Source organism: Symphodus melops, assembly GCF_947650265.1.
Source record: "Symphodus melops genome assembly, chromosome: 12".
Taxonomy (NCBI): Eukaryota; Metazoa; Chordata; class Actinopteri; order Labriformes; family Labridae; genus Symphodus; species Symphodus melops.
Genome location: NC_136702.1, coordinates 10,275,156 through 10,300,926, shown reverse-complemented (window position 1 = coordinate 10,300,926; position 25,771 = coordinate 10,275,156). Strand labels below are relative to the sequence as shown.

The 25,771-nt window shown below is 39.1% G+C and overlaps 4 protein-coding genes across 4 annotated transcripts in view; 2 read left to right on the top strand and 2 right to left on the bottom strand.

Annotated features, from left to right (window-relative positions):
* The window catches only part of LOC306832446 (obg-like ATPase 1), a 38,342-nt gene extending 29,380 nt beyond the window's left edge, over positions 1-8,962 (bottom strand). The window contains exons 1-4 of the mRNA XM_079357130.1: positions 8,754-8,962; positions 8,571-8,662; positions 4,985-5,128; positions 3,559-3,686 (exon numbers count right to left, since the gene is read on the bottom strand). Coding sequence (XP_079213256.1) covers positions 3,559-3,686; positions 4,985-5,128; positions 8,571-8,662; positions 8,754-8,768 — 379 coding nt within the window. The 5' untranslated portion in view covers positions 8,769-8,962. The remainder of the gene's footprint in view (positions 1-3,558; positions 3,687-4,984; positions 5,129-8,570; positions 8,663-8,753) is intronic.
* A 3,178-nt stretch (positions 8,963-12,140) lies between these two features.
* On the top strand, positions 12,141-15,803 carry sp9 (sp9 transcription factor). The gene is made up of 2 exons (XM_079358221.1): positions 12,141-12,271; positions 12,786-15,803. Exons 1-2 carry the CDS (start codon positions 12,251-12,253, stop codon positions 14,073-14,075), a joined length of 1,311 nt encoding a protein of 436 aa, XP_079214347.1. The 5' UTR covers positions 12,141-12,250; the 3' UTR covers positions 14,076-15,803.
* Positions 15,804-16,265: 462 nt separating this feature from the next.
* On the bottom strand, positions 16,266-22,331 carry cirsr (corepressor of RBPJ and splicing regulator). Its single transcript, XM_079356950.1, has 10 exons — positions 22,194-22,331; positions 21,024-21,118; positions 20,805-20,878; positions 20,681-20,694; positions 20,510-20,562; positions 20,359-20,407; positions 19,297-19,417; positions 18,193-18,299; positions 17,798-17,883; positions 16,266-17,418 (listed from the first exon to the last, which is right to left on the bottom strand). The coding sequence occupies exons 1-10, from the start codon at positions 22,263-22,265 to the stop codon at positions 16,731-16,733; spliced, it is 1,359 nt and encodes a 452-aa protein (XP_079213076.1). The 5' UTR covers positions 22,266-22,331; the 3' UTR covers positions 16,266-16,730.
* A 524-nt stretch (positions 22,332-22,855) lies between these two features.
* scrn3 (secernin 3) lies at positions 22,856-25,706 on the top strand. The gene is made up of 8 exons (XM_079356952.1): positions 22,856-22,934; positions 23,126-23,309; positions 23,438-23,619; positions 23,729-23,928; positions 24,605-24,817; positions 24,900-25,062; positions 25,165-25,345; positions 25,445-25,706. The coding sequence occupies exons 2-8, from the start codon at positions 23,136-23,138 to the stop codon at positions 25,604-25,606; spliced, it is 1,275 nt and encodes a 424-aa protein (XP_079213078.1). The 5' UTR covers positions 22,856-22,934; positions 23,126-23,135; the 3' UTR covers positions 25,607-25,706.
* Positions 25,707-25,771: the final 65 nt, after the last annotated feature.

The following is a 25,771-nucleotide window of genomic DNA, read 5'->3' as shown; positions in this document are numbered from 1 at the left end:
TTTCTTTTATTAGTCACATGTATCGCTCATCGAGAACTATTGCAGTGGAAATGTAAAAAAAAAAAAAAAAAAGGTTCTTATTCAGCATTCAAAAACGCTTCAAGTCTAAACAATCATCCCATAAGCAATAGTTACAGGCATACAAAGAGTGGATCTTTATACTTATGACCTAGCTTATAAAGATGCATCATCTTAATTTCAATCTGTTTTAAAACTGGCTTAAAGCCCCTCTTAGGAGCTTGAAATTTGCAGATGTTTACTTTTTTAAAATCTCTTTTGAGATACCGCTATACTAATTATGATCACATATAATTTATCTGGTTGGTTTCTAAAAAATAACAAACCTTGTTATTGTCCTATATAGTCACTTTATTGTATCGGCTTCAGACAGTAGACAAAGGGAGGGAAGACATTTTACTTAACCCGGAGTTCAGGTGCTGAAAGCATGAATATCACAGCGAGAGAAGAGATGCTAAACCAAAAATAACAGCTTCTTTCCAGCTCGCTGCCCGCAACCACTGCCGTCCCTAAAGAATAAATGTGCTATACTATCGTATCTCAAGGCTACATTCTTACTGAGTGCCATGCGACCGCAAGTAAGTCTTCATTAGAAGTGAAACAGAGCCTTCCTGCAGCAATGTGGGGACACTGTGTGAGCATTCAAACATCTAATTGCTGGAAACCAAACATCTGGGAATAAGGCCAGGTGAGCTGGCAGAGCGGCTAGCGGGGAACAGAAGAGCAGATGAAGGAGAACATGTCTGTGTCTTGTCTCAGACAGCGACGTGTTCCAGTCACTGCAGAAGCATTGAAACACTTAGCCTGAATACTGTTGTGTTATGCGACCAGAAAACACCAGTCAGAATCAGTTGACAGAATCAGCTTGGGGATGTATTTGAAAGCTATTAAATCCAATCCCTTATTTATCAAGCCTTGTAATGTTATTAAGAGTTAAGAAATCTTCATAATGGGCTCAATAATGGGGGAATTTCACAAAAGGAAAATCCAATAAGACGACACCCTGGTCAACGTTTGATATTTTATTTTCAGAAGAAATGTTGAAAGAAGTAATCATTTTATAGGAAGTATTGTCAAGAAAGTCTGATGTGATTTTCAGACGTCAATAAATGATGCTCAGGGCTTTTCACGCTGCTTTGTAAGAAATGATCATTTATAATTTATTCATTTATACATGTTTTTATTTGGGCCCAGGTATACAGGTAATTAAGTTTGCTTAAATAAGTACCGATAAAAATAATAATAATAATTATAATAATAATGCACATATGTGGAGAATTAGAAGAATCGGAAGGCAGCGGGCGGTGTGTGTGTTTTTTTTTTTTCTTTCTTTAACTTCTCAAAGACAATCTTTACTTTGAGCCCTGCGTCATGACTTTGGTGCCATAGTGGACGATGGATTTTGAGTATTTTTATCAAATTGCTTGATCTTTTGACAATCACCACTACAATTGTGCTGATCCTGAGCATCTCTTTCCATAATCTTTATAAACTCCTCTGCTAATTTAAACAAATAAAAAAAACATACCAGACACCAAAAAGTGTTCTCCCCCACAACCATAATCACCCCATATAAAAGTAGTGGCTTCAGCATTGCAGTCTGCCTGACACCAGATAGATATAATTACAAAAGCTATGTTTAATGGTTAACTTGTGAAACATACCACATTGTTTCCAAGGAATAGTCCGGAGAGGAAACAATGGCATGCAACAGCAGAGAGATATAAACACACACAGAAGACGAAGCTGTCTCTGTTACTATATCTGACTGTCAAGGATGTTTATCTTCTTTGTGCGAGCAGAAACAAAAGAGGTGGTTTTGGGTGAGGATCTTGCATTTGAACCACATTAAAGGGACTGAGTGTGTGTGTGTTAATGTTTAAAATCAGGCTATGAAAATGTATTCATCACACTTTAAATTTAGTCACCTAAAGGAAGCACATCAAAAGTAAATAAACAGAAACGTTCTACACATTCTCACACTGTATTGATATATGCTGTTATCATTTTCATTGTATCTTACATATGTTTTTACTCTGTTTTTACCATGCATAAGATTGCTTTAATTATCTGGAATTAATCCAACATACGACTTCTTACTATAAATATTTGCAACTGGGAAAGATTCATATTAACCTGCACCTGATAACTCCTACAAATACACTTAACACTCTATTCTTAACCCGCAGAGCCCAGGTGTTTAAGGAAATCACTTCTTCTTTTTACAGAAACATTTTATTAAAGAACAGAATTTTTAAATGTTAAACTGAAAGCCTCAAACAGGTGGCCTATAAAGAAAGGAAGAGTAAAGAATAACCTTTAGCTGTATCCTCTAACTTTTGTTCTATCAAAAGTCATTCGGAGCTAAACTGACAACAGACCCTTTAATGTTGCCTTACATTTCCACTCTGTTAATCATTACTAGTCTAAAGGTGGGTGGTCTTTCAGTTCCATTTCTTACAAACTACAAAGAGGAAAAGGCTATTTGAAAACTGTACTGGAACAGAAGTAATACACATCTTAATGATAAAGGGACTGAAGAACAATATAGGAAAAATGGCCAACTCTTTAAGCTTTCTTTGACCACCATTACTAATTCTCTATCAGAGCTCCTTTCACACTATGGTAGATTAGAAAATCAGAACACACTTGCAGGTATTTTGAAATTGGGTGTGTTCGTAGTGAATCAATAAAACTTATGATATACTTGGTAGACCTGGAAAATGATTTGAATGATGTGTTCATGAACAACTAACTCACTTACCTTCATTGCATCCAACCTTAATCAAAATTGGCATTAGGATTCATTTTGCACTATCATGTTGTTTCATCTGGACTCTCTTTCATTCATGACATGTTTCCAAACCTCAGGATATGCTGCTGATATTGTGAAACCTCAATTAGGCACAGACTGGTTCGGTTTCCCACTTCTGTGACTCTCTTTCTGGAATCCTCCCAGTAGGACTGTGAGGTTTGGTCTGATTTCATTTATCTGGACTGTTTTGTTGATCTTGGCACCCATCATAAAAGATTCCACACTTTATTTCCTCTTAAAAAAGGGTCCTGGAGCTGTTTAGCATGACCAACTGTTTCTAATGCAGCTGCTTTAACTAGATTAAAATACACAGTCAGAAAGAACAGCTCGTGTTAATTTATTGGATTTTTTAAAAAATTATTATTATTTTTTTAATACTTTATTAATCTCCAAGGGAGACATTCTAGTTTGCACTTATCTTTAGAGACATGCTTCTCACACACACAGGCCTGAATCACACACATGCACAAACAGGACCTGTGGACATGCATTAATGGAAAGATGTCAGAGTGCGGCGACTACCCCCACCTCCTGAGCTGGTGGGGGTTCAGTGCCTTGCTCAAGGGCACCTCGGCAGTGCTGGAGAGGTAGTCTGGCACCTCTTCAACTACCAGACCAACTTCCATATTTTTGGTCCACATAGGGGCTTGAACTGGGGTCCCGGTTTGAGCTACTGCTGCCCCAATTTGTTGATGGCTTAAATGTACCGTTAACCTGTGACTCACGTGTCAGGTGGAAGATGCCATCGCAGGCGCTGATGTGGGACAGGAAGGCGTTTCCCAGGCCTTGGCCAGCATGAGCACCTTTAACCAGGCCAGCAATGTCAACCACATTAAGAAACGCTGGGACTTTACTGCAACCAAGCATGTGAGAGGAGAAAATGTCAGACTTATGACACTTTGGATACTATTTTAACAAAAACATTACATTGTGAAACCATTGCATACAACAGTTTGCATGAAAAGGATATTTCTTTAAGTATAGCTTCGCTAGATGGTGGTGATTAGGACCTGGTACATCTCTGGCAATAATGTCCACAATATTTCCACAGAAAAACAATGAGATGTTGACACAGTAAATTAATCACATTATGTGTTTTGGGAAAACATCATATTCATAAAGCATGATTTTATTCAGTTACTCTGAACAATTCCTTGTTTTATGTGGAATCTCAGACAGGTTGAAAGTGTTGATTAAAAAAAGCTTTGAACACATCTAATCTGTTAGGAAATATTGTGGTCTTTATTGCCTGAGGCTTTAAATTTTTTTAGATTTTTAAAATGAGAATCAGTTTTCTCGCCAAGTACATTTACATATATGATGAATTTGTGTTGGTGTATTGGTGCAAAAGAAAAAAACAAGGCTAAAATAAGTACTTGAGTAAAAATAAAATATGAGAAGCAATTACCAATATATAAAATAGAATTTTAAAAAATTTCAAATATCAAGAATAATCTTCTGTTTTATGTGTTATCAACTCATCTGTGCTTTAAAGGTTTGTGTACAATAGGAGAGACCTTTGGCATGAAGGAAATTCTTATCAGGATCAATATATTCACAGTTTTAGTCTTCTGATAGGATTTTCCCAAAGGTTCTTTTGGTAGGTTAGACACGCAGGTACTCTGGAGCTCTAAAATTGTATTGAGCTTTATCACGTTAGTTTTCTTTCTGCGTTTCTTTACAGCAGTAGAATCATGTGTTTAAAATGACCATAGACTTTATAGTTCACAGCATAGGAAAGCCAGAACCAGGTACAAGCATGCCATTGTAATACACGTTGCTCATTGAAATGCGGTTTAGTTCTTGTGAATAAAATTCATGACTAAAATCTTCTCTGCTATTCAACATGTATTCTTGTCACTCAAAAAGGTAAATCTTGCAAGTAATTTATCAGTACAGGACAGAAAATCTGAATCCAGCCTGTTTTAACAGCCTCTGTAAATGTGTATGATAACCAGGTGTTGAAGGTTCAGATGCTGCAGCTTGTCCCTTCACAGAAAAACCTCAGAGAGGATCAGCAATCACACATCACACAACTGGCAGCTACATGTCAACAACATTGTTATATGTTCTCTCATACCTATAGCGGGAGGAGCGGTGGAGACTACAGATCTGAAGTGTGAATAATAGGAGAACGGCGAGACCCCATACCTGGCAGGTTTGTGGAATTGGCAGAGGAAATCATAGCGTTCATCTGGAATGGGCACTCTGCTTTCATTTGGGTCAATGGTGCAGAAGGGGAAATTTTCTGCTGCAGCCTGACTCTTTGTCAGCACGTTGAAAAAGGTTGACTTCCTGAAAATAAAAAAATAAAAAAAACAGCAGAGAGGGCAATTCTCGTGAAAGTGCTGGTGTGTGGAGTCTGATGGTTCGATAGCATGATCCTGAAACACTCCAGTAAATCATGCAAGGTTGGCCTTTTCTTTTTTCAACTTTGCATATGAAGGGAAAGATTTTTGTAATAGATGACATATTGAATCAAAAGCACTTTATAATGCCCAATTAAAAGTTCAGATAATCCCACAATAGATCAACTGTATAAGGAATCAAGGAGGGAAATGACATTTCTGATAGATGTTAGCTGATCAGCTAAACGTCGCCCGGCGTTGTGATCAGGGAGAGTTTTATTTTCTTCAGTACAAGCAGTTTAAGTGTACTTCAACATCTACAGACAGTGGCGAGTGTCTAAGAGTAATAATGGCACAGTTAACGATAATCCTGGACTTTCCCTCCTTATGCCCTCCCTCAGTGCTTCACATTGAAATGATTGGTTGTTAAGTCCTATAGGCATGAAATTGCTCCAGATTGTTAGAGGACATGCATTAATTCCTTATAGAAAGCTTGACTGTTTCTCTGACATACTTGACGGCTCCTCGCAGGTCACCTTGGGGACAAAAGGAGTGACAACCCACAGAAACAAAACAACCATCATCACGTAGTTCAAATTATTACACAGCAAATGACTAAGGTACTGCCTAAAATGCAAGTTAGTATGTAATATGCTGGCATGTTGGAGGGAAAATTATGAGTTTGGGGAATTTTGCTGCCAGACTTGTGTGTGTTTTTACTGTCGGTGGTAGTGCAAGCTCCTTCTTAAGTTACAAACACATAGTTGGTGTAATAGAACCAAGTATAACTCTAATTGCAATAAAAAACTGACATGAGGATCAAATGAAAAAAAGCTTGAGCGAAGAGTTCTTTGTTAATGTTAATTTGTTAGTTTTGTTTAAAGCGTCAAACCAACAGATTTCTGTCTGCTACCGATATCGACATCAGGAAGATAAAGATCGATATATTGGCTAATATCTTTCTTTGATCTATCTTTGATCCATATAAATAAATCAGTTCAATTGTTATCTACAAAAATTACAGAAGCCTTGATTTTTCACTGAGTTTCGCAAATTTAGAAGCACCTCTGATTTTGTTATATCAAAGCGTACTTGATGAATAGAGAGTTTTAAGGGATGTTTTTTATCCATCCATAATAATACTTGTGTTATAAGGCATACTGGTAAATATAGACACCCTGTTTGTTTGTAAATAGAAGTGAAGGATCACTTTTATTAGTGTATCTCTCATTCATCCCTGTGCCCCATGGACTGCTGGACCTCAATGTCCTGGAAGACTGGAAGAAGTATCTGTGGGTTTTTGACAAAAACAAGCATAAAGAAAACACTTCACATTATTTTTCCAAGGATGTAGATTAAATAATCAATCTCAGTTCAGTAACTAATAAGCTATCGAGTCTGAACTCAGAAACTAGTTTAGCATTTATGAGGCTTAAAAAAGGGACTCCTTTAGACTAAGAGATAAATACAACATTTCAATGTATGGGAAGACTACAAGGAGGAAGAGAACAATACAGTCAACATAAACATATTTAAATGTGTGTATTGCAAATCCGTCCCAACACTGAGTCATGTTCGCTGTTCATTTACAATAAATTAAATGGAACTATGTTTCCTATTATTTGCATGACCCATGTTAAGGTTGATATTTTCGTCATCAGTTCATATCAGATTGTTTGATTTGCTGGTTGAACGACTTGTTAATCACAATCATCTTTGTTATGCTCACGCAAGCTGCCTGATTCACTTTCATAATGACTCTATGAGATTATTACCCCGTTATAAGAATGAAATAAAGAAAAAGTATACATGTAGGCCAGTAAATTATCTTATAGAAATCTTTTTTATGTCTATTTATATATATCAAACTTACAAACCGACAAATTTGGGGCTTTATATCGTCTCATATGAACAACTCATAGATGTAAGTATTTGGGCTTTTGGGACCATAGCAAGATACAAGACTTAATTATCTTGCGTTTCAGTTTTCACACAACCTAATTAAAGTCTGCTTCAGATAAATGAAGACATGACATAATTCCAGCCTTCATGAGGTAGGTAATGAGTCTATATGCTGTCTAGTGTGTCCCAATAAGGGGTTAAACTGCAGTACTAAACTTTTTTTTGTACCTTTAGGCAGAAAGCACGGCAGTAAACAGAACTGCTGTGTAGCTCTTAGTGTTGAAATAGCTGCAGATTGGTTGAATCACAATCTCAAGTTTCCCACATGTGTGAAAACTGGTCAGTTACGCCCAACTAACAGCAAGCCGGCCGCTGAACATGGTTCATTCATGAGGAAACCAAAGGAGGGTCTACGTGTTGACACAAATGTGGTGTGGCAGGCCACAACCTCATCGAGTTCTACTTCTTACACCAGGAAGAAATTGTGGTTTATGTGGTGAAAGAAATGAAATCACAGAGAGTTCTTAGTGCAGTAAGCTGTGAAATATGACAAAGCAGCTACTAGGACACAAGGGAAAGAGGCACAAACTGAAGCTAAACAGAATGTTTATTCTCCATTAACAATAGGCAGTATCCAAAAATGATTTAAAAAGTAGGTTTGCCCTCAGTACTTATAGTAGTTTGCATAATATGTGTACAATGTCTGTAGGTTTACGTTCCCCTGAAATAGTGCATTCACTTGGAAATGCCTCGACATCACTGGCTTTTATGCAGTGAAAAACTAAACTAAACTTTTGGGACATTGTGGCCCAAAGAGGGCTACAGAGAGTATGTGATTAAATTCTGCCACTATATGATATTTTTTGAACCAGATTTGACATGCAGACAGTCTGTCAGCCTGCTAACACTGAAATACAAAATGTTCCTGTGTTGGATTGTCTTCATGTGAGTTCTCACAGCGATTGGCTGGAGAGCTGTCTATGATGCAGCCTGACCAGTGTGTGTGTAAATTGAGTGACAAGTGATCGATATTTAAAGTGAGCGGACTATTGGCTTTGTTGTTGAATGTTGTTTTTTTTTTTTTTGCATTAACAGCAGCACGGTAGGCGGATTTTTACTAGCTATCATGCTGGTTTATTCAAATAAACACTTTGAACACTGCATAAAATTAAAATATATTCTCTGATGAAAAGCTCACTGCTCACATTCATACAGCATATTAAAGGATGCAGGATACAGAACACATACTAGAAGTATCCAGACCAGAGGTCAGATTCAAACCTGAGATGCCTGCTATAAGGATTACATTATTCTCCAAAGTAGCCATGTGTCTGACTGCAACCTACTTACATGCTGCCTTACATGCATTATATTTTTGGTATCATGGCTGGAAGACACTGAGGTGTTGAGAGAGAGAGCACAAGTTGCTGCATGCAGTGTGAATGGTATAAATGGGAACTGTCTTTGTAAATAAAACTTTTACTTACCCAACATTGGGCAGACCAACAATTCCTATTTTTAAAGAGGTGCCAAACCTTCCAATCAGAGGTGGTGGCTTTGGTGCATCATCTCCTTTTCCCTGATAAAGACAGTGTGTATAATGTCAGAGGGAGCACTTGCCATGACATAACCTGCAGATTTCGGATAAAGCTGTTTAAAATACAGTCAACCTTCTTTGGAGCCATTTCCCACGGTTCAGTTTTGCTGATTTTTCACAACTGCTCACAAACTCAGAAGAAAAAACACAATCATTGACAGTAAATGGGCTAAGCTAAGTCCTCATATTTAACCAGTCGACTGCACTTCAACTTCTCCCTGCACTCAAAATAGCACATGCAGCCTCTGGAAATGAAAGTTGACACTGTAAGCTGGCAGGCTGAGCTAAACTTCCAAACTTAGCTGTTGATAGCATAGATGCAGATTGATGAGCAGATATAAATCAATCTTTCACTGAAATGTTACGTAAAAGGTATGTATTGAAAGTAGTCAATCTTTGACAGAGGCTTAGCTGTGTTGTCAGCAGCAGCCTTCTTTCCATTAACATTTGAATCATCTATTTGTCAGTCGTCTGACTGCAGACTTCCATGAGTCGCATCCCTTAACTGACAGGTCCAACCTATTTTGCCATTTCCCTTTGTTTTTACAGTTTATAGACTTCATACAGCAGTAAATGTTTGTTGTCACGCAGCTTATTTCACAATGCACTTTATGTATATCAATTATATTCTCTTAGCTGTGGTCTCTATTAGCCTGCCAACAAAATAACCACTGACCTGCAACCTTAAAGTGCAAGAAATATAGAAAAAACACACAATGGAAATGGCAGCTGAGATACAGACAACATCTTTTAAAGCACTCTATGAAAAAAAGAAGAATATACACAGTTTTAACTATAATCATTTTGGATTTTAAGGGAACAGAAGAAAGAATACATCTAAAAAATGAATCTGAGATGGAAGATATCCTAACTAAAAGCATATTGAGAAAATCTTTATACTTTTACTAACTTTCTTTATCAAATGAGTCTCATAGAGCGTAATCTTAGACAATGATGTACAGTACAGTTTTAGAGCCATCCTTGCTCTCTTTCCCTCATTTCCCCTCTGAGAGAAACAGGTGTAACCACATGAGCGCACAAAATTACAACAATTAGTTAAATGTCATCAAATAAACTTCCCTGAGCAGAAATACAAATTAAAGCACACAGGGGCACAAAATAAAATAGTAAAAAAAAATCACCAAATCCAGCAGTCTGTCTGGTTTAACATGCAGAAAATGAGGCTCTAATAATCTGGATTGGAGGCAAGTGAGACCGGCTTTTGTAGAAAGACTCTAAATGAATAGGTCTGAATTAATCATTTATCTTTTGTTGATGGATGCACCCCCACTTAGACTCATCACAATAGATGCAGACCGTTTTGTTCGACCAAATAAATCATTCCCATTGTTTAAGGTACATTGATCAATCTAATGGCTTGTAATAGGCTCCTAATTGCCACAGAGAAGTGCTCACGAATGGAGTCCAGAATTACAGATTCAACTCAAAATATTCTCACTTCAATGACAAGAGGCCAGATCATGTTCTCCCTCTTTTGTGCAGAGCAACTGAAAAATCATTATCATTTTATTATTCTATAAGATATGTAACAAATACATACTCTTTCATAAAATTTAAAGAAAAGTTACACATCAGTTCAAATATATTTGATGATGTTTAAAAAATTCTGTAGTGCAGATTTCTTTGTTAGGACTCTGACGCATCCTTATTTAAATCTGGATGGCCACACTGTTCCTTATCAAGATGTTACACTAAAAACAATGATGTAAAAAAAAAACCCCAAAAAACAAACAGATTACAGTAATAACTTTATCCATTATTTTAGGAGAATGATCAGAGAACACAATATTCATATAATTGTGATCTCTTTTTTGGCTTGAATACATTTGAAATATACATCCTGCATTAATTTTTATTCACCGCTCGAATTAATTTGTCTTCTTCCGCACCATCAGCTTTGTTTATGTAGAAAAAAATATTTAACACTGTTAACAGCACTCAAAGCCAAACTGTCATAATGAAAAAAAAAGGATTCCATTTTCTTGCCAGCGCTCAGTATTTGATGAGACAGATTTTTATTCACCCCCTCAAAGGTTTCAGGGTTTTAAAGCAGAGAGAGTATTAGAACAAATTGCGCCTGTGTTGACTGGCAGCATTCACACTCTATAATGGAGCATTATTTGCCCATTTTGAATAGGCTTACCGTAATGCACATCTTTCGGTCAAGCCTTCTCTCTGGAAAATTGCTTTAACTTTTAAAGCGACGATGATTCACGTTGGAGCGGGTCAATTTTACATTATGCCATTATCCCCGCCAGTTTTAACTGCGGGAATATTCAATTGTCATACATGTTAAGAAATTAAAATAAAGAGATATTACAAGAGTTTTGGAAAAATTATTGAACAACCCTCTTTATTGTCCTCAATTTAATTAAATGATTGATAAAATGTGCATTACATTTTATTTCTCAGCTACAACACAGGCACAGTGCCTCTTGTTAGACCAGTTTAATCGAGATGACTGGCGGCCTTACAGCAGGAGTCCCATGGGTGCTGAAACTTTTCCGCCCATAAAACACTTTCAAAACAGATCTACTGCATGCGCTGAGAAAGCGAGCTGTCATTGTTAATTAACCTCTCACCTGCACTCCCTCAACAAGTAGCCTAAGTTTTGGGGGTGGGTGGGGGTGCACACGCCTGCGCGCGAATACTGGCAAACACAAGTGCAATGGTTTTGGCAGAGAGTAACCAAAGCGTGTTTAAGCAGATGGATTACGCGCATAATATCTTTTTCTAACCATATTGTAATGTCTGCTCTTCAATTTCCTAACCGCCGCGAGTGGGCTGAGCTGTCAGCCCGGTTTCTGGACTTTTCCACTAAAATTATTCTTTCTGGGTTTTTTTTTTCTTTTCTTTCTCCAACACCATTTCCACCACTTTAAATATCTGGAATAGATCATAGCACAGTTCTTTCCCTCCATGTATTAACACACAGCACCAGTTACTGCAGGCTACTCAGGTATGAGCAACAACAGCGTTCCTTACATTGTTTAGGAGTCCATGCGCGTAAGTGCACATATTTCTCAATGACGTGTTGCGCATGATCTGAATATTGGAAACTATAAGGAAAACCTGGAACCAAACAGTGACACCACAAACAGAAGCGCTCTAAAAAGAGAGAAAAGCTTACCTCTTGAAGAACTGACGTATGAACTCAATTCTGCAATGAAAAGAGACATTGCGCCTTCGTGTGAGAATACATAAAAATAACTGTATGCATTTTAAAAAAACCCAAATCGTGTCTTGTATGACAGTCTGAGCAGAGGCAGCACAACAGATGATTGACGGCGGGGTTTTTGGTGTTTCTGTCTGCGGTCGGCTCTCTCATTGGCTGACAACATCTCCAGCGAGAAATGCAGCGAGGAGATTGGTCGCGCGTCCTCGCCAGCTGTACTTCAAAGAACACGCTCTCTACAACTAGGTAGTGTTTGGAGTCGCGAGCCAAGAGAGAAACCGTGTGACCCGAGTCAAACACGGTGAGGCTGGAGCAGGTTGGAGCCGTACAGTATTGAAATCGCGAACACTCTCATCACAGCACAGACCCTGGATATGGCTACGTCTATACTTGGGGTGAGTCTGACTTTGGATTAATGCGTAAAAGTTGTGCGTAAAGTTTCTGCTCGTTCATGCACTTAATGTGTTTGCTGCTCTCATAAACATTCTTCAAAGCTCCTCTGACACAATTTAGGGAACAATACTGTTATTTGGCATTTGTTCGTTTGTCGATTATATCAGCTCAATAGATAAAGCTATTGTGCATCTTAATCGAATCAGAGATGTTCAAACTTTGTAACGTTTAGTCACTCGACTCTCACAGTAGTATTATGACAGTTTACATCCAAAGAAAAAGTTCCTTTTACTATTAGTTGGAAATTCTAATTCATTTATGTAAGATGCTTGTTATTTTCATCTTTTCCACTATATACTGAATTGGTAAGGTTTAAGTTGAACGTTTAAATATAATAGCTAATAAAGTCTAGTCGTTTAAGAAACGTTGTGAAGAAATTGTCTGCTTCCACTTAAGCAACATCTGGATTGTTTTCTGTTTCCTGTCTAAGTCCAACTTTGTTGTCCTGTTATGCAGGAAGAGCCACGGTTTGGAACTACACCTCTAGCGATGCTGGCAGCAACTTGCAACAAAATTGGCAACACCAGTCCCCTTACAACTTTACCTGACTCGAGCGCTTTCTCCAAAGGCGGATTTCACCCGTGGAAAAGATCATCCTCCAGCTGTAACCTGGGATCCAGTCTGCCCGGCTTCACGGTAGCGACAAGCCGCGCTTCTTCGGGACTTACACCGACGAGTGGCGCCGGCAACAGCGCCTTTTGCTTAGCCTCCACCTCTCCGACCTCGTCTGCGTTTTCCACAGAGTACAGCGGGCTGTTTTCGAACTCCGCGAGCGTCACATCCCAGGAGTCCGGACAGTCAGCTTTTATCTCCAAAGTCCACACCTCAGCAGAGACTCTTTACCCGCGCATGGGGATGGCGTACGATTCTTGGTACAAGACCGGTTTCCACTCCACCATTCCTGGCGATGTTGCCAACGGCGCATCCTCATGGTGGGACGTCCACACTAACCCCGGGACGTGGCTCGACGTCCAGAATCCTGCAAACACACTTCAGTCCTCTCTGCACTCCGGGACGCCTCAAGCCATCCACCCCCAGTTGAGCGGCTATAACCCGGACTTCTCTCTTACACACTCGGCGTTCAGCTCCACCGGGATCAGCTCCTCCGCGTCCCACCTCCTGTCCACTAGCCAGCACCTGTTAACGCAGGAAGGCTTCAAAACTGTCATCCCCACTTACACAGACGCTTCGGCCGCAAACGCCATGATTTCTGGGGGCAGTTCAGGAATAAGTAGCTCCTCCAGGTCGTCCAGGCGGTACTCCGGGAGAGCGACATGTGACTGTCCGAACTGTCAGGAGGCCGAGAGGCTGGGACCCGCCGGGGCCAGTCTGCGGAGGAAAGGACTCCACAGCTGCCATATTCCCGGCTGCGGTAAAGTGTACGGGAAGACGTCTCACCTGAAGGCGCATTTGAGGTGGCACACCGGCGAGCGGCCTTTTGTCTGCAACTGGCTTTTCTGTGGCAAAAGGTTCACGCGCTCAGATGAGCTGCAGAGACACCTGCGCACCCACACCGGCGAGAAAAGGTTCGCGTGCCCGGTGTGCAACAAGCGCTTTATGCGGAGTGACCATTTGAGCAAGCACATCAAAACGCACACGGCAGGTGGAGGAAGCAAAAAGGGCAGCGACAGTGACACCGACACCAGTAACCTGGAGACCCCGAGGTCCGAGTCCCCAGAGCTTATTTTAGAGGGGGTGAATCCCAGAATCACTGTGAAAGATCCGTCTCCTCACGACGAGCCCTAATGAGGCTTCTCCAAAAATATAAACAGATGAAAAAAAAAACTGCACAGCGTTAAAAACGGGTCTTATTTGACGGACAATAAAGGAGAAAATATTTCAAGCAGCGGCTGCAAAGTCTTAAAAAAATATATTCTCCACAGGCGTACTTCATGCGTAGGCCTAAATCCATCAAAAGAAAACAGATTTACTGTGGGCCTTCGGTAATGTTTAAGGGTCAACTTGAAAATGAAAGGATGTTTGCTTTACGCGAAACCTGTTGAACTTTGGTTGGACAATGTGAGTTCCATCTTGTATATTGGCCTCTAAACTATGTGTTATTTCCATGTAAATGTTAGGCTATGATTGTTTTATTCGTGTTGGTATATCCTGGAAATCAGGGAGTTTACTTTCGACGCACTTTGTGGATATGTATGTACACAGCTTTTTTCAACTTTGGTTAACCATTTTTATTTCTTTGCTAAAAAAATATCTATAGGCTATATAAATGTTTACCTGTATAAAGTCACACGTATAAGACTTTCATTTTATCGTAATTAAAACATCTGAAAAAAGGCTGTAATTGTGTGATTTAGATTTTGTTAATTTCATTTTGTGTCACGTTGTACTTTTAAAATGATGATGCGATTTATTTGAAATTTTGCGTGAGTTCTGTCCATAGTTTTTTTTTTTTTTGTTTTTTTGATCACCTTATACCTTGACTTTGACTATTTCCCCTGTGGAATAAATCAATGTTTAATGCCCCGGAAAGAAACATTTCATGGCCAAATGAAAATCTTGTTAAATGGTATTAATTATGACTTGGAGCACATCGCAGCCCCATGTGTCTTGTATTTGCGATTAGGGATTCGTGTCTTATCAAATATCTAATTAATCTCCGAGACATCTTTTGTTCACTTTCACTTTATCGGGGGGTTTTCCGAGGGGGTTTGGTGACAAAGGTCCCTGAATATTTATTCTAATTGTCCAAATTAACTGCCTTCCTATTTGCATACCAATCGATGGAGCGAGAAAGAGGATACAGCGTCTTTTTTCTCTTTGCCAGAAACCACAGAGATGTAATGGGAACACTTTTTTAAACTTGAGAAAAAAAGAAGGGCCAAAGAGTCACATGCAAATGCTGAATCTAAAATGCTCTTTGCTCAGTGCAGTCAAACGGTGTCTGCATGTTATTTGAATATCAGTGGCCCCGCATTGAAAGGGTTCAAGGATGCTCTCTGACTTCTTTGTGCTTACCCAGTGCAGCGTCCGATTCTCAAAGAAAAAGCCGGGAATAATTACAGAGCGAGACCTGCACCGGGAATACGTCAGGGGGAAGCGTCTCATCCAGACACCCTCTTTTTTTTCAAGAGGATGTTAAATTGACCAGAAGGCAATAGAGGGAAATTATTTTCATTTCCTTTTGTGCAACAGCAGCTTGAAGGAAACGGCCGGATAGTGAAAACTGCCAAATTAGATCGCCAATTTGGATTTCTTTAAAATATTAAAGTGGAGGGAACACTTAGGAGAGAAATGTTAGCGTTTCATCGAAACGTTCAGCCGCTCAAGTTATTTTTTTATTTCAAACATTTATTTTTTTTGTAACACAGGCCAATTGTTTTTCGAATTTTATAATTGGCTATGGTTTTTCTCTTTTAAATAATTTTAGGGCCAATACGTTAAACTGTTTCCAAATCCAAATGAGAACGATTCTCGGTAGTATAAAATATAAACTATAACCTGCAAAACACCCCCCCCCCCATTTAAAAAAAACAAAACAAAAAAAGCCCTAAAATACTTAATTGCTTCAGTAAACTTATTTAGGCCTTTAAGCTTAAGGCGTATCTTCATTTTCGCTATATTGCTTATTTGTTTGTTTGTGTGCTGGATCCACATGCTGGGTATATTTGGACAGAAACCTTGTGTTATTTCTGTGTTTAATTCTGACACCGGAATAAAAAAAAATGCAATGGAAAAAGACATGATAACGTATTTCTCCAATTCTGCGCGGATTGTGTTACATCCACGGACACCGTCCTGATTGTCAAGTTGTATATTATTTAAAAATGTGTAATGCTTCTCCATGAGATGCTCTGACAGAATATTATACTTTATAAATAACAAAAATCCAGTAAATCAACATAATAAAATCAAAATATTATTTTTATCAGATGTTTTGACAATAATTTAATCCATAGCATAAACCACTGTACCAAATTAAGATGATTAAAAGTTTAATAAGAAAAGAAAATCCGCCTTTTTCAGGAATCAACAGTCGTCCAAGCATTACAGTCTACAATGTGTTGCCTATATTTCCAAAAATTGTAGGACAAAAAAATGAATTAAGATTCAAAACTGCAGCAACATAGGTCTGTTTAGCGGCTAGCTGGCCATTAAAATGAGTCCAATGTTTTTCCATCAACGGATCGTAGCTGCAAATTGTTTCTAATGTTAATCCATTAATTTAGATCCTTTTACAGACTAAACAAGAAAGAGGTGAGCTGCATCTCCGTATCTGCTATCAATTGCTTCCCTCTGCTGGAGGAAAGGAGAATTGCACAACATTTTATGGTTTAAAATAAGGGAACACTTGCATTGACAAAAAATGCCATTGCAAAAAAAACAAAACACCAAACATAAAACATTTTCAAATGTTTCTAATATTGTAAAAAGTGATGTCTTTCAGCTCCGTCTTTCCTTCTCTCTCCTCTCCCTGCTCCTGCTCCTTCCCCTGCCCTCCCTGTCTCTCCTTCTCTCCCTGCTTCTGCTCCTCCCATCTGCTGTTCTGCCTCTCCTTCCATCTGTGCTACTTCTGTTCCTCTCCCCATCTCTGCTGTGTCGGCCGTCTTTACCTCTGTCCTCCCTGCCTCTCTCGCGGCTCCTACTTCTGTCCAAACCGGACTTGGAGCCGCTCGGTCTCTCCCTGTCCCTGCTGCTGCTGCGTCTCTTTCTCTCTTGACCTCCCTCCAGTTTCATCCTGTTCTCTGGGCTCCTGCTCCTTCCCCTCTCTGTCCGTGTTGGTCTGTAATCTGCCGACTCCTCTTCAGGCCGCCTCTGTCTGGTGTGAGGGCTCGCTGACCTGCTCCTGTGAGAGGAAGCCCTTTTCTGACTCTTGACTTGTCGCTCGCTCTTCGAGCTGTTATCCCGACAGGAATCTTTTTTCTTGTTCTTCTGTTTCTTATGGCTCTTGAACTTGCCCCGGCTGTCTAAATCGGAGCCACTGTCACTATCACTACTGCTGCTGCTACTGGAGGAGTCACTTGAGCTGTTACTACTGTCATGCTTTTTCTTGTGCTTTCTTTTGCTTTTCTTTTTCTGTTTTTTGCTCTTCTTCTTCTTGGCCTTCTGCTTTTCCAAGCGGTCAAGTTTTCTGTAACATGAAAACATAAACATTCAAATTGTGTCCCCCAATAAGAAATTAGCATGATTGATTCTATGAAGCACATACAGGTTCAGGAAAAAGCACAAGAACCTTTAAAATTAACACAAAAGACTTGATCATAATGAAATGCAATGCAACTTTCTATTAAGAATAATATCATATACTGTACATGTAAAACAGGCTAAGAATGCATAGGTATCAAAACTGACAGAAAGTAGGTATTGAATTCATAGGATCATTGATTGTGATTTCTCATCAATGTGGGTTCGACACATTCAAATAAGTTGATTGTAGAAAATACAAATTTAGGCTAAATCAACAAATCAGCTCTCATATATAAAACTGTGTTTCTTTGCAACATTTCTACCTGAGGAGTTTCTGCTTTTGTTTGGTAGTTAAAGATTTGAGAAATTCCACCTCCGGATCCTCCTCTTCTTCGCTGGCAACATAGTCCTAGAAATACGTATACATAATACGTTTTAATGTAAGTTAGGTCAAAGCTGAATACATACAACTCTTGAAGAAAATATCAGTAAATCAACATAACATCTTTAGTTAATGATAGAAAATGCAAATATATTTACGTGGTCTCCATAACGGGGCCCTTTGCAGTATGTATGCACGTCACTGGCATGTCTGAAGTGTGTGTGTGTGTGTGTGTGTGTGTGTGTGTGTGTGTGTGTGTGTGTGTGTGTGTGTGTGTGTGTGTGTGTGTGTTTAAATCGTCCTATGCGTGCAAAGATGGGAGTACGAGACAATTACCTGTGCTGGATCACAAACTGTAGAATTCCTACCAAGGACACATTTTTTCAAGGCAAACCCACTGTTTCGCATCTCCGCCATTAACTCCGAGGGGTGCATCGACGGACCTGTTAGCACAAATCACAGCCTCAGAGTCCCATTGATGTCAAAGCCATGCCAACCACTATCTCCACAGTGGGAATTTCAGGGGCGGCTTTGTTAACAGAATGGGACATCAAATCAACTCACTCCACTTCCGGCTGAGCAAATCATACAATATCATTCTCTGCCAAAGCAGCAGTTAAGGGAATCAGAATACACAATAATTACATTTTTTTCTCCCAGCACAGGAGGGGGACCATTACAGCACTCCACCATCAACACCATGCACCGACTGACTCTCCCAGGGTAAACATTATTACTCTACAACTCCACTCGCTGATTGCACAACTGCAGAATCCGCTCGAGCCAGGGAGCTCCAGCTGAAGCCCCGAGTGGAGAGATACAGAATGTGTCGCTGCTGCAAACTCTGTGACAGACTAGAGCTACAAAAAATACTGACCACACATACCAAGCAGTACTGGTGCTGTATTTACTTTTCCAATATGTAATTACCGGTAAGTGCAAAGCATGTTTAACAGAAATACATTGTTCTAGATGGTACAATGAATAACTGAACTTGTTATAATTATGGATTTACCTAATATAAGTGAATTAAAAATATTACATGTTGCCTTGATTTTCAAAAAACTTGTCTTTCTTCTGTCAATAAATCTATCGCTAATTCTTGCAACAAAAGATCAGAAAATGTGGAAAATACTGATCACTTTGAGGATCAACACAAAGACAAAAGGTTCAGTCTGAAATCTCTTACTTTGCCCACTACTACTAAACATTGGGTTGGAAAAAATAGGTTGTCCGAAATATTCATAGGTCAACAACTAATGTTCTGATGTGATCGTGTGTATATGTGCTGATGCTTATTGCTGTTCGTTCCTAACCCATCTTAACTTCATAAACGTCATAAAACCCGTTTGTTGCACGAAAGGTAAAACTGATTAAACTGGATAAAGGAAAGAGAAGCAGGATTAAAATGACGTTTTTGAGTTATTGTATGGACTCTACCTGCTGCCTCCTCTGTGGCCACAGAGCTGGCATTGATGCCCGACAGCCCGAAGAGAGGACACTCTCTGTCCGTGTTCACGTGGCCCCATTTGTGACATTTGATGCATCTCACGTTGCGCACCTGAAGAGTTCAAAACAAACATTACTTAGTTTGAATTAACTATGCGTACATATTCAAACAAAAACAACAACAAAAAAATCAGGTATTGTTAGATCATGTCGACATCCATTCATCAAACAAAAAAAAACAAAACCATTCAATTACGGTGTTTTGCTGACCTTCATTTCATGACCAAAAGTAGTTATTCTTTTGAAAAGCATTTCGTTATCAGCCTTTTTAGCCATGAGCCACTTAAACACACCACTTTCTCTATGTCACATACTATTACTAGACATGAGCCATTTTCACATTTGCAATTTAAAAGAGACTATCCGGATGACTGCCCCTGAAATCCTCCTGATCTGGATGTTCATACACGCATTGTGAGGGAGAGTAACCCAGACGAAGGTCTCCTGAAGCATTACACGGCGTAAAAAGAATGTAGCTGAAGTGGTGGAGGAAGCAACAGAGTCCGCTATACGATGCTGTATTGCGAATATCTGCTTTTATATCAATGACGTACAGTTTGACAGAATTATAATAAAAGAGCATAGAACAACATACAGAAGGACAAAGGACATGATGCAGTATTTAAATTTTGTGTACGGAGATCACAGCAGTCGCGAGAATACAGTCCGTTGTCCTGCACCGATCGCAGGGAATAAATGTACCCACCCGCTCTCACTTGCTCAAGGTGAATTTTCTGAATCATATCCTGCTGTGTTCTCACGTCACCTCACCTGAGACTGAGACATGTAGATGTCTGAGTTCACACATGCAGCTCACCTCGAAAGCTTCACGAGATTTGTGGCAGTTTGAAAAGGGCTCTAGTTCAAGGATTGAGTGTCGACATGTGGGAATCATGCACCTAAAGTGTACTTTCCTTTATGTGTTCCACTTTTCTGTTAAGAAGCACCAAGTGGTGCAATTCAAACATGTGCTTATAATAGATCAACACAAACCTGGATTCCAAATGGCTGATCTCTAATATTCATGTCATCCTTTGCATACCTGCATGAGAAAACGACAGGTGAAAGAATCCGTTGTAAATTAAAGGAGAGTGATTGACAAAAAGAAAAACTGTTAAAATGTGTATAAAAATCTGCTCTTTACTTCTCTCGAGGAGCCCCCTTCTGCCACTCAAATTTGTACTCTTCTTCCCCCTCCTGCAATCCAAACACACAGTATTAACTTATGATGAACAAACGTCCGGTGATAATGATTTTAAATGAAACCTTTGTGTACACATTCTGATAGTGCAGGTTTGTTATTTCTCTTATTTACCTCTTTCCTTTCCTCTGTAGTGAAGATGATGAAAAACAAAGAAAAACATAAACTTTTTTTTTTTAACTTGTTCAGTCATTAAGGAAAAGAAAATTGCTTGATTGACATTTCTTTGATGACTTACCTTTAGATGCTCCAGGTGGAGCCTCGTACATAAAATTGAGGCCATTTTTAACACGATCATCCCCCATCAACACCCTTTAGACAAGGAAACATTACGTTTTCATTGAAAAACATTTCAAATTTATCTAGTGGATGAAGGCGTTCACAAAATACCAATACACCTGTTATAAAAACACATCGTTATTCAGTGTATTTTGATCTGCAGCAGAGCCCTGCTTACCTGTTGTTGTACGTATCCTGCTCCTTTAGGTAAGCTTGCATAAGTTCCTCCTGCTTGCTCTTCTCGAACGTGAGCTTCTGCTCTGCTATCCATACCTGAAAGATACAAAGAAGGAATGATTTCTGCACATAAACTCAATACATCTGGTGTGAAGCCACCTTACAAGCCTGAGAGACAGATATCCTAAGTTGTTTTTTTATTGATGCAAGAAGTCCTAGTTCGTTCAATGACCTGTGCCTACACTAAAAATATATATTAATTAAAAAAGTACATCGGCATAAGGTGGAATTTTAAATTGAACAAAAGTATTTTAAAATCAATTTTAAAATCCGTATAGAAGTAACATTTTGAGACTTCTGAGTCTGAGTGGGAACATGCTTGCTCAAAACGTCACTTGCCTGATTCTTTTTGACCCAGCACTCCAATCCACTAAGGGTCTTCTTTTATTTTCTGTTTAATTAATCCTCACACATTTTCAAAAAAAAACAAAAAACTGAACAGTCACTTAGCAGTACACTACTTATTTACACAAAGTGACATGGTTAGATTAACAACAGTTGGTGTAACTTTCAGAAAAAGATCCCGATGGATTTCTGCACAAGTCTCACGTCACTTCACAAAAAACCCAACAAACAAACATAGCTAATGTATTTGTATTGTGTGTTGTCTGTATCTAAATACATAGATTTATGTATTTCAGGAGAGGAGCGTTTGTGGTCAAACAGATGTGATAAAGATGTCAATGACTTGTGTTAAAAATCGTTATCTAAACATTTATCGTATCATAATCGAGATTTGTGATTTTGAGCAGATCTATCGCAGGGTAAGGCAGAGCTATCACGATTTAACACAGTCCATGAAGGTAACGCAAAAAACATTACATTTCTAAAGGATTACCTTCAGATAGATCTGATAAAGTTTAACAAACAATGAACCCTTTTTTAAACCCAATTTGATGCAACGATTCACGCAGAGTAACTTTTTTGCCATAGTATAACTATATACTGTATAAGCCGTATAAATCTCCTTGTTGATCAACACCTTCGACGTTCTATCATTTTATAGTCCAAATAAAAAGCTGTCTTATCAAAATAACATACACAGATAGCAAACTTAGCTTGCAGGCTAACAGGCTCCCTAAGACCTCAGTCTGTGGGTAAAAACACTCACCTTTTTGATGTTAGACTTCGAAGCAGGATGAAAATCCTTTTTACACATGAAGTTAGCGAAAGATTTCCCCATAGCTGTCGGCCTAAACTGTCAGCTTAGGGTATAAAGTAGATTTAGTTTTAGCTTTAGAGTAGCTGGCACTGCGTCTCCACGTTAGCTTCCTCCCACCGCTTGTAAACAAATCCCTGAAGATAGTTCCGTGTCTGTGTTAAAGAGGAAGTCTTTTACAGCAGCTCAACTCGTTCTGCGTTTAATTCATCTATTTTTAATGTAAAACTGTCTAAACAATTTCTTTTTAAAAAATAAACAAAAAGACATCGTGCTTATTGAATTTAAAGTGTGTAAATAGGCATTTTACAATTACCGATTAAATTAGTTCAACAAAACCAGTAATTTGAATATTTCCTGTCTGAGCCTTTAAAAAAAAAAAATACATGTTGGTTTTGAAGGTTTGCGTGCAATTATTAGACTCAGACGTCAACTGCTACTAGCGTTACTTAGGTTGAGGAATAAATGTATTTCAAACATTTATAAAGTGAGTTTGAATTAATGAATTTGAATATAATGTATATTATTTAGAATCTATGTAAAATACGGACTCGGTTTAGTGTTGCGAAATTAAAACTGACTTCAGCTGGATCACGTGACTGCTACACTTCCGCTATGAATCACTTTGTAACAGGCATGAGCGTAAACACTGATACATGCTATTGACAATTCCCTGAAATTTGGAAAACAAAGGTAATGACTTATTCGAAGTAAGACTATGGCTCTGCCATCGCCGTCTAACTCTTTAGTGTTATCTAAACTAAAACACAATTTAATTTGTCTTAACTCAGATCAGCGAGATGTTTTCAATGTTTACCTGCTTATTATAAGATCACTATGCTTTGAAAAGTGTTCATTAAATATGAGTTAAGTAACCTGTACAGTCTGTTCTGTATGTTTACAATCAGCAGAATGCAGCCCTCCTCCTGCGACACCTTCGTGGCTCTGCCCCCCTCCACTCAAGGACAATGCATCCTCTTTGGGAAAAACTCTGACAGGCCTTGTGATGAAGTGCAGGAGGTGGTGTATTTTCCTGCACAAGACTATGATGCAGGAACGATGGTGGAGGTAGGTGGCACAGAGAGCTCGTTACTGCTCAGTACTTAGTTCCCAAACTGAGGTTACTTATTTGATAATGTGAAACCTTAAATAAGTCAACAAATCAACCTCTTTGTCTTGTTGTACTTTGTGAACAGTGTACATACATTGAGATTGAGCAGGTTGCCCATACCTATGCAGTTGTGTTGAGCAAACCTGCGTGGCTGTGGGGTGCAGAAATGGGAGCAAATGAGGTTCAAGTATGTATTGGAAACGAGGCAGTGTGGGGCAGAGAGAGTGCTGATGGTGATGAAGCTCTTCTCGGCATGGATCTGGTCAGGTAGATACCATTTTCAATAATATTTCTACCTTGCCTTGGCTGTGGTCATTTTAGAACCAAAAAATAAATAGACTCTGCAAAACATAAATCTGTGAGTCTCCTTTGTTAGGCTTGGACTCGAGAGAGCTGATTCTGCTGAGAAAGCTGTAGATGTTATCACTGTGCTGCTGGAGAAGTATGGTCAGGGAGGATCCTGCATGGAGGACGAGTCAGGCTTCACCTACCATAACAGCTTCCTCATCTCAGACAGGAAGGAGGCATGGCTGCTGGAAACATCAGGGAAGTACTGGGCAGCAGAGAGAGTGGAAGGTAACTAGAAAAAAAACAAGGAAAGGTGGCCTTGTTGACTTCTATCAGTCAAAGCTTGATCAACAAACAAACCCCAACATGTCTCTAAAAGGGAAATGGAATGATGTTGTAATTTTTCATAGCCAAAAGCTTTAACTGTAATACACAAGTGGGATGCTTACATTTTGATAGATGAATCAAATCAAATTACATTTCCAGAGGCAAGCTTTAATTATCTCTTAATTATCTCTATTCAATTGTCTATTGATAAATTACTTGAAACATGTTTGAGGTAGTTTATAATCAGTGTCAGCACTACATCGTTTGCCCACCACACAGTGTTGGCAAGTTATTTATAATGTGAACTGTCCCACTCAGTTAGCATGCATGGTTGACAATTCCACTGATCATTTTCAGGAATGTTTTAACTCTCAGTTGTGAGTCATTGTATTGACCTCAGAAATGCAATATCTGTCAAAATTTCTACTCGACTACCACAAGTCGTAGAACTTTGCTGAAAACTAGCAAATGTCACCATATTCAGGAAGTAACATTTAGGCATGAAGTACTCCTGGACTCTTTCTATCAATGTGTTTTGACTTGTAGTACATTTTCAGGGTTGCCATTATGTATTACATGTTGTGTAGCAGTGACTTATAATTTATTTTACAACTTACCACGCTCTACCTTTCTTTAGCTGGACATCGTAACATCTCAAACGAGTATGACATAACAACCAAGATCGACAAGGAACATCCGGAAATGAGGGACTATGCAAAAAACAAAGGCTGGTGGGATGGAAAGACAAAGTTCAACTTTGCCTCAGTGTACTCCTTCGCAACGACAGGCAGAATAGGAGCGTCTGGGAGTCGATACTGCGAGGGGAAGCGAATGCTGGAAAGGAGCAACGGTTGGTTGTAAACTTCACTGTGATACGCAGAAGAATGAAGAAGACGTGACTACAAGGATTCTTGTGCTTTTGTATTCTGAAGGTCACATCACTGCAGAGACTATGATGGATATCCTGAGGGATAAAGACAGTGACATCAACATGGAGGGCATGTTCTTGACAACAGGGAGTATGGTGTCTGTGATACCCAGAGATCCTGCTCTGCCTGGTGTTCACTATTTCACAGCTACTCCAGACCCCGAGCGGTAGGATGTTTCAACTTATCAAGGAGCATTTGTTTTTTTTATTTCAAATTCATGTCAACAGCAGTTAGTTGAAATATCAATGTTTTTTCTTTTGTTCTGCAGGTCTGTCTTCAAACCTTTCATCTTTGTGAATAACATCAATCAGCTCAAGGAGACGACCTCTCCAAGTTACGGGTCAGACGACCCGGTGAAGAAGAAACCTCGCTTTCAGAGCAAGCCAAACCGCAAACATGAGTTATTTATCAAACATGAACTTGTGGCTGCCATCATCGACTCCTACAAGGTGGAGTGATTTCATTCAAGCCTGCAACTGATCCAATGTGTCATTTGGCTTCGCATGGAAAGTGTTCTTCATATTTGATTGTTTTTCTTTTGTCTATAGGACAGAGGAAAGAAGATAACTGAAAGTATGAGGAAACTCGAAAAGGAAAAAATGACTCAAATGGAGGAAATTCTGTCACATGGGGTCAAGGAACCTGATCAGCTGGGGAATCTGTTTTCTAGCTCAGTGAAGGAAGAGTTGGCACTGTACAGCCAAAAGTGACTGTCCTGATAACTGTTATAACAACAACACTGTAGAGGTGTATATATTTTAATAACTAAGCTGAAACAGAACAAAGCTGAGTGATGTAAAAATTATTTGACCCTTTGTTCTAGATTCATGAATGCAATGCTGAGCAACATACAATACTGAAACCTGAGAGGACAA

Bases quoted from the DNA above. Each gene is read 5' to 3' on its own strand.
- sp9 (XM_079358221.1), top strand. From the start codon at position 12,251: ATGGCTACGTCTATACTTGGG. The intron at 12,272-12,785 runs GTGAGTCTGACT...CCTGTTATGCAG, and splicing joins TGGCTACGTCTATACTTGGG to GAAGAGCCACGGTTTGGAAC.
- cirsr (XM_079356950.1), bottom strand. From the start codon at position 22,265: ATGGGGAAATCTTTCGCTAACTTCATGTGTAAAAAGGATTTTCATCCT. The intron at 18,300-19,296 runs GTAGAGTCCATA...TTGTGCTAACAG, and splicing joins GGCCACAGAGGAGGCAGCAG to GTCCGTCGATGCACCCCTCG. The intron at 17,884-18,192 runs GTAATTGTCTCG...ACGTATTTCTAG, and splicing joins CAGTTTGTGATCCAGCACAG to GACTATGTTGCCAGCGAAGA.
- scrn3 (XM_079356952.1), top strand. From the start codon at position 23,136: ATGTTTACAATCAGCAGAATGCAGCCCTCCTCCTGCGACACCTTCGTG. The intron at 23,310-23,437 runs GTAGGTGGCACA...CTTTGTGAACAG, and splicing joins ATGCAGGAACGATGGTGGAG to TGTACATACATTGAGATTGA. The intron at 24,818-24,899 runs GTTGGTTGTAAA...TGTATTCTGAAG, and splicing joins AATGCTGGAAAGGAGCAACG to GTCACATCACTGCAGAGACT.